Source organism: Arvicola amphibius, chromosome 8, assembly GCF_903992535.2.
Source record: "Arvicola amphibius chromosome 8, mArvAmp1.2, whole genome shotgun sequence".
Classification (NCBI taxonomy): Eukaryota; Metazoa; Chordata; class Mammalia; order Rodentia; family Cricetidae; genus Arvicola; species Arvicola amphibius.
The window spans coordinates 76,087,608-76,098,236 of record NC_052054.1 but is presented as its reverse complement, the minus strand read 5'-3'; the positions used below and the strand labels follow the sequence as shown (position 1 = coordinate 76,098,236).

At 48.6% G+C, this 10,629-nt stretch overlaps 1 protein-coding gene across 1 annotated transcript; it reads right to left on the bottom strand.

Moving 5' to 3' along the window:
* Nucleotides 1-103: 103 nt before the first annotated feature.
* Nucleotides 104-5,962, bottom strand: B9d2 (B9 domain containing 2). The gene is made up of 4 exons (XM_038339998.1): nt 5,785-5,962; nt 5,304-5,395; nt 3,093-3,218; nt 104-710 (listed from the first exon to the last, which is right to left on the bottom strand). The coding sequence occupies exons 2-4, from the start codon at nt 5,389-5,391 to the stop codon at nt 397-399; spliced, it is 528 nt and encodes a 175-aa protein (XP_038195926.1). The 5' UTR covers nt 5,392-5,395; nt 5,785-5,962; the 3' UTR covers nt 104-396.
* Nucleotides 5,963-10,629: the final 4,667 nt, after the last annotated feature.

Genomic DNA, 10,629 nt, shown 5'->3' with positions numbered 1-10,629 from the left:
GTCCCAGAGGAAATATTAGAGGTGGGGACCTAGGATGTAGAGACGGAAAGGCTGGACTACTTTGGGTCTACCGAGAAAGGTACAAAGGAGGATGAGGCAAGAAGACGTTGCAGTGGGTACAAGGAGGCACCATACCCATGAAAACCGCGAGCTTTTATTAAGTGCCTCCCACAAGCCCAACAGCCAGTTCTCCTCAGGTCCCGGTAACCCACAGTCTTACTACCAGATAGTTCGATGAAAAGGGCCTTGTAGCCCTAGGTAGGATAGAGGGGCCATGACTTGGGTGAGGTCAAGACTGTCAGTCTTCAGAGTCCATGTTCTTGACGACTGTGCCATCTTGTGCTCAAGAGTTCCCAGGGGTGTAGATGACGGTGACTATAGTGGCGATGAAGTCCCTCAACACTCCACACCATAGCGATCAAAATGGCGCAACAGCAGGCCAATACCAAGATGCACCGTGCCACCTGCGGCTGTGTGCAGGCGATAGCGGTCAGCCCCACTGTAGATGGTGTCTGCGTGCAGCAGCTGTGGCCCACCACCCACGAAGGCCCGTGCCAGCTGTTCCCGCCAACTGCCCAGGGGCCTCCATGTGGGGCAATCCAGCTGGTGGGTGCCTGGGCTACTAGGCACGTGGCAAAAGCCATAGCCAGCAAGCTGGCAGCGGCCAAAGCTGTCCTGGGACCACACCTGGAGATGGAGTCGAGGCCAACCTGCAGGACAAGAGTGTTTAGATAAAGGAGAAATGAAGGGAGGCAACCACATGCTCCTGGGTTCCCATCTCCTTGAAACCACTAGAGACCTTGGCCCAGTCCCTTTGATTATTGCCTAAATTTCCTCTCTGGGTTCCCATCTCCCATCCATACATCATAGTAGCCATAGGGATCTATATAAATTCGCATTACCCTCCTGTTCCAAACCCTTCCATAGCTCCCCTGTGCCACAGTACAAAGTCCAACCTCTTAAGCATGAAAAGCCTCTGCTGACTTGGCTTTGTGGTCTCCTCTGTCTCCCTGTGACAGAGCCCACTTCTCTCTCAGGCCCCCTCTCTCCTCATGGCCGTGCTTTGTTCTCCCCTAACTGTTCTTCCCCAGAGCAATCCACCTCTCCCCTTCAATAGGTTTCTAGTGTCCTAGAAGCACAGCTGAGTTAGTCAAAGCTCTTGGAGCCAGCCCATCTCCCCCTCTACCCTGGGCCCCTCCTGTTGGGTCCTATTCTAGAAGCTGGGGACATGGCGATGAACACAGCAGACAAAAATTCCTGCCCCGTGAAGCTGACATTCTAGACAACCAACATAGTAAATAAGTAAATTACAGGGTATGTCAGATGTGATAACTGCTATGGAGGAAAATAACGCCAGGGAGGGAGGGGTGGAGATGTAGTTTGTGGAAGTGGGGGGAGAGTAAAGGAAGCTTTGCTACGAAGGTGACATTTGGGGCTGAGCACCATGGTGTATGGCTGTCATGAAGCACTTGGGAGGTAGAGGCAAAAGGATTCCCAAAAGTTCAAGGCTAGCCTGATCTGCATAATGAGTTATAGGACAACCAGGGCTATACAGGAAGGAAGACCTTAACTGGAAGGGTGACCTTTTTGAGCACACTTGGGATGCTGAGGTTCCAGGCAAGCCTGGACTCTGTTCAGAGGCTCTATCTGAAAAACAGACAAATCAACCAGGAGGCAACATGTACACAAATGCTTAAAGGGAGCAGGCCATCTAGGCACCTAGGGGATGGGAGATCCCAGCCAATGCAAAAGTCCTCAAGTAGGAGCTAGCCTGCTGGGGCCAGTATAGCTAGAATGGGCGGGGGGGGGGGGGTTAGGGAGTAGTGGGAAGAATGGAAGAGGTAACAGCTAGATTACACAGGGTCATGTGATGGCAGGGAAGACACCCGCTTTTATCCTGAGTAAAAGGAGAACTGCCAGAAGGTTCTGTACACACGAAGGAAACGGTCAGACTTAGGTCCTCACATGCCCCTGGTAGCTGCATGTGGAGTGCAAACCCTGAGGCTTGGGTCTGGAAGCTCAGTGAATAAAGCCTGAAAGAAGGGTCCAGCCAAGAGAAGACAGAGGAAGAGGGTGAGGAATGGAAGTTGGGGTGTATTTCAAGTGGGATTTTAGAGCCAACAGGATTTGGTGGTGAGCAGAATGGGGGACTAAGAAGAAAGAAATCAAGGGGGAAGGCAGCTTAAGGCCAGGCCTGAAGAGATGAAGGTTTATTTCTCCACCTCACCCTCTAATACATCCTCCGTCCAGAAGCCAGTGAGATTGTGCACAAGCAAATCAGGTCACCAGAGCCCTCAGGAGATGGTCTCAGTGCCTTGGCAACCAGGGCCCTGCATTCTGCTCCCACAACAGCGGCTCCCTGCCCCATCCCCCACAGCCATCCAGTGCCTGGCTTGCTCATCACCCTGGGCCTTTATGCACTCCAGCTCTCTGCCTTGACTCCTCTTCTGTTTTTGTCCTTGGGTCCAGTTAGCTCTTCCTGGCCCTGTATAGCAAAGCTCCAAAGGTTCTCTGCCCTAGCAGGTCATGTAACCACCCAGAGACTTCTGGGTTCCCATGGCCTCTGTGCTAGCCCCATCTGGAAACTGATCTACTTGGAGTCCTGTCTTGATTGGGGAGTCCCTCCTCGAGCTGGACAGGCACAGACTCAGGCAACAAACAGCCCTGATAGCTGAACCGCCCAGACCATTTCCCAGCATTGCCGTGTTTTACCGAGAAAAGCTGTGCCCATGTGATCCCCTCCCCCTCGCACACTCACTTCCCCTTTGAGTAGGGCCTCTGCTTTTGTGAGCAAAGGCAACTGGCCCATTTCCCGCCCCTCTCCTCACCTAGCTCTCTTTACCCCTTCCAGCCTCCTCATTGCCCCCCTCCCACTTAACCTCCCACTTCCTGATATCTCCTCTGCTCCAACCTCTGTCACCTTCCACGGGCCTTGGATTTTCTAGAGCTCAGGTCAGGCCTCAGATTTACCTCTCTAAGGGAAGCTGTACCAGGAAAGGGATTTGCAAAGTATGGGGAGCAGGGACAACCATGTGTTCCGAGCCCAGCTCCTCCAAGTTTGACTGGCCCCACTCCTCTCATTCTATACCTACCTTGGAGACCTTTGGTGGCAAAGTGCAGGTCAATGGGGTGGGACCAGTAGGCCATATCCCCTATCTGAGGTGTGTCTACCTGTGTTTGGCCCTCCCGTACACCTGACAAGAGCTTCCACGCAGCCCCTGTAATGAGAACCATGACAGATAGGGTTGGCAGTGAGTAGCAGCCCGCAGAAAGGGAACCCCACTCCTCACTGTGGCTACAAGAGTGTCTTTCCCTGGGGGTGGGAGTTACACAGTGTGAACTCTAGAGCCAAATATCTGGATTCAGATCTTGGCACCAGAAGTACACACTTGCAGTCTTGGCACTTTGGGGTTTGAGGTCAGCACAGGCTAAAGTGTGAGTCCCAATCTCTAAAGGAAAACTGGAGGAAGATGGAGAGTGTGTGAAAGAGAATAAAGCCTGATACTATTTTGCTAGGCAGTGGTAGCACATGCCTTTAATCGCAGCACTCAGGAGGCAGAGGCAGGCGGATCTCTGTGAGTTCAAGACCAGCCTGGTCTAAAGAGTAAGTTCCAGGAGAGCCAGGGCTATATACAGAAATCTGTCTTGGAAAACCAATAAATAAATTAATTAATCCTGGTATATTCACATATGTTTTGTGTATTTTGCAGTGTTGGGGATGGAATCCAAGGCACTGAATACACTAGGCAAGAGTTCTCTAGCAACAAGCTACAATCACCAGCCCCTTGTCTTACTTCCTTTTGTCCATGCAACCTTAGTTAGGCACATTACTTTTTCCAATCTTGTTGGGTGGTGGTGGTGGTGGCATATACCTTTAATCCCAGCACTTGAGAGGCAGAGGCAGGCAGATCTCTGTGAGTTCGAGGCCAGCCTGGTCTATAGAGCAAATTCTAGGACAGCCAGGACTGATAGAGAAACCTTGTCTTTGGAAAAAAAATCCCTATCTACAAAATAAGTGACAAATAATACAATCTCATAATTTTAGAAGACTCATAGCAAGTATGGAGTATTGATTTTTTTAATATTTATTTATTTATTATGTATACAGTTAGCCAGAAGAGGGCAGCAGACCTCATTACAGATGGTTGTGAGCCTCCATGTGGTTGCTGGGAATTGAACTCAGGACCTTTGGAAGAGCAGGCAATGCTCTTAACCACTGAGCCATCTCTCCAGCCCCCGAGTATTGATTTTTTTAAGTATCATTCACTTATTAATCTTTATGTATGCTGCTGAGGATGTAACCCAGAGCCTTGTGCATACTAGATGCGTGTCCTACTGATGAGCTGTAGTCAAAGCATCGAGTGCTTCCTTTTTTTGAGACAAGGTCTCATATAGTTAAGGCTAGTCTCAGATTTCCTATGTAGCTGAGAATGACCTTGAACTTCTTCTGATCCTCTTGCCTATGTCCCCCAAAGTGATGAGATTCCCAATATCATTTCCTTACTAGTCACACCCCACATTTAGAGACCTAGTTCAAAGACTAAGAAGAGGCTAGGCACCATTCAAGAGCACATCTTGACTCTAGTGAGGAATAGGAAAAAGAATAGTGTCCACACACTGAGCACTAAATGCCAGTCGCTACGTTAAACCCTCTAGGAAACTGGTTCGTTTCATCTGCTCTCTGGGATTCTTAATCCCATCCACCCTACCTCAGCTTTCAGATTCCTCACCATCACCAACAAAGCCCCATGTGTGCCATGGCTCCTGCCATCTCTCGCTACTGGATGGCCCTATTTCTGGCCTTCTTTATCCTAGGCCCAATTTAAGTGCTGTTTCTCTGATCCCTGACCCCACTATCCCAAATCAGCCCCTATTACATCACTCTGGTTCTTTTCTTCCTAGCATTTACAGTGATCTCATAATTATTCTGTGCTCTGTGCTTCGAGGCAGGGTCTCTTGTCACATAGCCCAGGCTGGCCCCATTACTTGCAATGTAAAGCTTCCTGGGTAGTGGAATTACAGATGTGCATCATCACACCCAGCCTGTCTACTGGCCTGAGGACTGGAAGTGAGTGCGTGTGTTTTATCTCACAGCCCCTGATCATTGGGCTTTCAGAGAGTGGTATAACCCGAGAGAAAAGGAAAAACAAAAAAACCAAAACAAAAAAAAAAAAACAAAAAAAAAAACAGACAGTATGATCTGAGTCAGGAGTTCACTGGAGGGTCGAGGAAGAACACAGCGATTTAGGCTGGGGGAGGGTATCGGGTATTGGTTAGGAGATGAGCCAAGCCCGGGAAGGTACCTGTGTGGATGCCCCACTTGCAGAAGAGGCTATTTTCAGAGAAACCGGTGGCCCCTATGATCTGTCCGATCACGTGCACTTCAGCCATGGTTCTGGGAGGGGAAAAATTCAGTCACAACCTTGTGAGCTAAGTGTATTATTATTTACATTGGACAGCTGGAAAAACTGAAGAGCGGTACTGTGATTCTGAGCTAATTCCATCAACCCACTGACAATGCGGTCGGTCTTCACCACCGGCACAAGCCACCTCCCCAGAAAAGCCCAAGAAAAACGGGGAAAACACTCAGAGGTGCGGGGAGTCTGCATAAATAAACCAAGTCTCAGACCCTAGGAAGCCCCGCCCCCATATGTATGGGCCCTCCCACTCGCGCAAGGCCCCGCCTCTTCGCGACAGATGAGCCCAGCTTCAAAAGGCGCATGCGTCTCGGGTGCAGCGCCGCTTTAGCCCCACCCCTAGGCGCAGCGCATGCGTTATTCCTACCTTCGCGTACTTGACCGTTAAGAGCGAAAGCTACCACGGGGATGGTAGTTCACAGGCCTGTTCTCCTTCTCTTTGCGGGCGCCGTCGAGGCTAGTCTCGCGCCTCGCCGGGCCCTTCCGGGAGGAGGGAAATCTATGGTGGATACCTCCGCAGCTGCGCTCTCCGCGGGTTCCCCGGCTGTTGCTAGGGCAACAGCAGGCTCCTCCCCTGGCGCCCGCCCTGCGTTTGATGATTGGCGCTATAGCTGCCCTCCGGGGGCGGGCGTAGTTGTGATGGACACCTTTTCTCGGTTCATTTTGGGAAAACTGCGTAGGTCTCGCTCGCTCCCGCGACCAGATGCGGTTGTGGCTAGGCAGCTTCTTCTAGATAGCAGTTGAGGAAGTTTAAGCGCCAACTGTTTCCTCTCCATATCTTCGTCGTACAATAAGCTGTTTGCTTTCTTTTAAAAAAAAAAAAAAAGCGGTGGGTCGCAAGCCTTTAATCCCAGCACTCTGGAGGCAGAGGCTGGTAGATCTCTGTGAGTTCGAGGCCAGCCCGGTTTATAAAGAGAGTTCCAGGACAGCCAGGACTGTCACACAGAGAGACCCTGTCTCAAAAAACAAAAAAACAAGGGCTGGAGAGATGGCTCAGAGGTTAAGAGCACTGGCTGCTCTCCAGAGGTCCTGAGTTCAACTCCCAGCAACCACATGGTGGCTCACAACCATCTGTAATGGGGTCTGGTGCCCTCTTCTGGCCTGTAGACATACACACAGACAGGATATTGTATACATAATAAATAAATAAAAATAAAAATAATTAAAAAAACAAAAACAAACAAACAAACAAAACAATGAAATACTTTTCCTGTTCAGGACCATAAGTCAGAATGGAGCCAGCCGGCACCTAATGGGCATCTAAATTTAGGACTCCCATCGTGAGCCTCTCTCTGTGTTAAGGATCTCCGTATTCTGACACTAGAGAAATTGAGAAGTAAGTTTTCTCTTCCGTTTTCAGAGCACCCCCAGTATTCTCAAGAACTAAGTTCAACTTCTTTCCCAGAAGCTAAGTTCATTTTTAACAGCTGATTTTGAACTAAGAGGGTGGGGTAAGGATAAATGAGGAAGACAGGACAAGAGAGATGGTTCGCAAGAGTGCTTGCTGAGGAATTTGTGTCCTAGTATTCTGTAACTCCAACTCCAAGGAGACGGTGGCCCTCTTCTGGCTTCTCTGAGGACCACCACATATGTGGCATACACAAATAATAAAAATCCTACAAAAAGAAAGGAAGAAACCCCTTTGCAAAAAAAGCTCCTTCAGTTTTTTCTTATTTTTTTTCACTAGGATACAAAGTTTAAAATTGAAAACGTTTTATGATGAGAATGATGGCACTTGAGAGACTGAGACAGGAAGATTGCTGCAAGTTCAAAGCCAGTCTGGGCTATTGAGTGAGTTCCAGTCCAAATCCCCTTTAAAAAGGAAACAAAAACAAAAACTACTAGACAAGAACAACTTTGTGTGTGTGTGTGTGTGTGTGTGTGTGTGTGTGTGTGTGTTCAGGTGTATGTTGCATATGTAGAGGCCAGAAGTTCCAGAAACCACCAGCCTCCAAGTCTGTCTGTCCCTCAGAAGCTATGCACGGTTTTTCCTTTCCAGTTTTCAGTGTATGTGCTGCCAATACTAATACCACCTTTTTTGTTTGCTTGCTTGCTTTCTTTTTGGTTTTTGTTTTGTTTTGTTTTGTTGTTTAATTTGTAAAGGTGCCTGCCAAGGCTGGCAGAGGGCATCTGGTTTCCTGGCAATGGAGTTACAGGCAGTAGTGAGAACCCAGTATGGGTGCTGAGAACTGGACTTGAATCCTATGCAAGAAGTGTCTGCATGTGCTCTTAGCAACTGAGCCGTCTCTCCTGTCTAGCCGTACAGTATTTCTTGTGTTGACTTATTTCATTCATTCAGTAATACTGTCACATAGTGTTACCCATATTGTAAGCTCGTGTCAGAATTTCCCTCCTTCAGAATGCCACAGGGCATCATGGTGACTAGACACTGCATTTTATTCAGGTAATAACATTGATGTGGCCCCAGTCTTTTGGCTACTGCTTTGGACATGCAGCCTCTTTGGAACCTTCCTTTGAGTCCTTCTGGCCGTTTCCCTGGAAGCAGGATTTCGGAACCATAAATCCTGTTTTAGCATTTTAGAGGAACAGTCATGTTGTTTTCCATGGCAACTGCAACGTGGTTTCACACCTTGCTTTTTTTTCATTCTGGGACTCATCTTGAAAATAATTTTTAATTATCCTTTTCAAAAATAACATTTTCTAAACGTTCTGTGCAGAAAAGCACACAAGTAATAGATGAACATCTTGATGAATTTCACAAACTTGAATACACCTGATGAAAGAAAAAGAGGCGCGTTGGTTGTGGGGACTGTGGATAGTTGTGTAACTGTTTCCTCAGAATGGAAACATTCTATGCAGGACAGCATAGGAACCAGGAAGTAAACTGTTTGCTGCTCTTCCAGAAGACCTGAATTCAGTTCCCAGCACCCATGTCCACTGACTTATACCTGTAATTCAGATCCAGGAGAACTGGCACAGCACCCTCTCCTGGCCTCTGTAACTTACACTCAGACACATACACATAAAATAAAAACATATACATATATTTTTGTGTATGTATGCTTATGTTCAAATGTATGTATTGAGACAGGGTCTGTCTATATAGCCCTGGCTATCCTGAAACTCACTCTGTAGACCAGGCTGGCCTAGAACTCACAGAGATCCGCCTGCTTCTGCCTTGCAAGTGCTGGGATTAAAGGTGTGCGCCACCACCGCCTGGCTTGCATTTTTTTTTTTGCACATCATGTTAAGGACCGTAATACACAGTGAGGGGCTGGGGCGTGGCTCAGTGGTAGAGCCCCTGCCTAAAATCCCCCAGTGAGGGGCTGGAGTGTGGCTCAGTGGTAGAGCCCCTGCCTAGAATCCCCCAGTGAGGGGCTGGGATGTGGCTCAGTGGTAGAGTCCCTGCCTAGAATCCCCCAGTGAGGGACTGAGGATATGACTAGGGCACAGTTACCTATTAGTATGCAGGAGTTCCTAGATTCTCTAGCAAAACACACACACTTCACATTTTAGGCCTATCACAAAAATAAGATATGAGACCCAGGGCATTTCCTGGTCTTCAGGAAGAGGTGGGCCGGGTAGACTCTATAAGGAGGATGGTGGTCATGGTTCTAACTTGACTGGAATTCATCTCTGGACGGCAAGAGGAGGATGGGGTTTCCCTGAACTCAGTGAGCTGATAAAAAACTGAGACTGGTTGGAATTCATATTCTCATCCTATGAGCCTCAAAGTAAGACTTCCTTTGTGCCAAGCACTGTTTCAGGCCCGAGGCACCGCCATAGCAAAAGAGAACAAATCCTAGCTCCCCTGGCTGAGCTGATGCTAATGAGAGCAGTCAGGAGCAGCACACAAGCAGAACACGGTGGCAGTTCTTACATGGTGCAAACATCAGCTAGAACAAGAGAGAGGTACTAGTAAATCCCCTCTGGTGAAAACCATTCTGCCCCTGCTCCTGGCATTACCCCTCCCGTGTGTCTCCCTGCCAGAAGCTTGGGCTGAGCCAAGCGCACTCCCAGACGCCATCTGCTCTCCCCGGGAGTGGGGCCCGTGCCAGCTTGAGCGTCTGCACTCCTGGCACAGTGCCCTGGCACCCTAGAGCTAGGGAACTCCACCACGGCCCTACATCAAACCAGGGAATCCTCCTGTCTGGCAGATGGAGGGCTGCCGGAAAAGGAGGCAGTGCAAGCTGGGTGGGCTCCCTGAAGGACTAGGTGGCTTGGAGGGCCAGGAGGGTTTTTTTGTCAGCTAAAAGGACACGAATTATGAATAATAACATCGATAAGCACATTCCACATGTTCAGCTGTTCACTGTGCTTACTTTGCCAGGCTTTGGGTATCTAAGTTGAATCCATATGTTGAACTGTTGGAATGACTAAATGAGAAAGAGAGCTTGCTGCTAAGTCTGATGATCTGGGTTCGAGTCCAGAAACCCGCCTGGTGGAAGAAAAGAACTAACTCCTACAAGTTGTCCTCTGACTTCTACACATGATTGCTGTAGAAGCACCACACTAAATAAATAAGTAAATAAACGTAATGAAAAAACATCAAAAAATGAAAGATATGGGGTCTGGAGAGATGGCTCAGAGGTTAAGAGCATTGACTGCTCTTCCAGAGGTCCTGAGTTCAATTCCAAGCATTCACGTGGTGGCTCACAACCATCTGTAATGCGATCTGGTGCCCTCTTCTGGCCTGTAGGCATTCATCATTCATAGAGGTAGACCACTGTATACATAATAAATAAAATCTTTAAAGATTTTTTTAAAAAAATAAACATATGTATGTCATCATCATGTCTAGAAGGCTGGGCATATGTTCTGAGTTTTCAGATGAAGAAATAAAGATTCAGAGAGGTGAAGCTCTGGTGCAAAATTCACACATCAAGCGCCTTGAAACACCTGCATTTGTGTGTCAGACCCTGAATCACGGAGAACGCCTGCATTACTATAGGACCTGGACCACTCCTCGGCCTCTGTCCTCCGGAAGCGTCACTCAACCTTCCTTCTTTGGCTTCTTTCCTTCCGCTGGGGTCATGGCTTACAGTCTGCTGGTGCAGGTTCCATGGGCTTACCTCGGTACAGGAGCCGGTGTCTTAGCTTCAGTTTCCGCACCTGCCCAGCAGGGCTGAAAACGGAGCTGCTGAGGGAAAGAGCCCAGCACAGGGCCTCGTGAACTGTGTGCTCTTCTGTGTACTCTTGAACCAATTACTTCAGCTCTCTGTGCCCTTCGCTGTCGTGAAAAGACGACCAT

Coding starts and splice junctions, on each gene's coding strand:
- B9d2 (XM_038339998.1), bottom strand. CDS start 5,391: ATGGCTGAAGTGCACGTGATCGGACAGATCATAGGGGCCACCGGTTTC. Junction 3,219..5,303: donor CAAGTGGGGCATCCACACAG/GTACCTTCCCGG, acceptor TTCTCATTACAG/GGGCTGCGTGGAAGCTCTTG. Junction 711..3,092: donor TGCCACCAAAGGTCTCCAAG/GTAGGTATAGAA, acceptor CTTGTCCTGCAG/GTTGGCCTCGACTCCATCTC.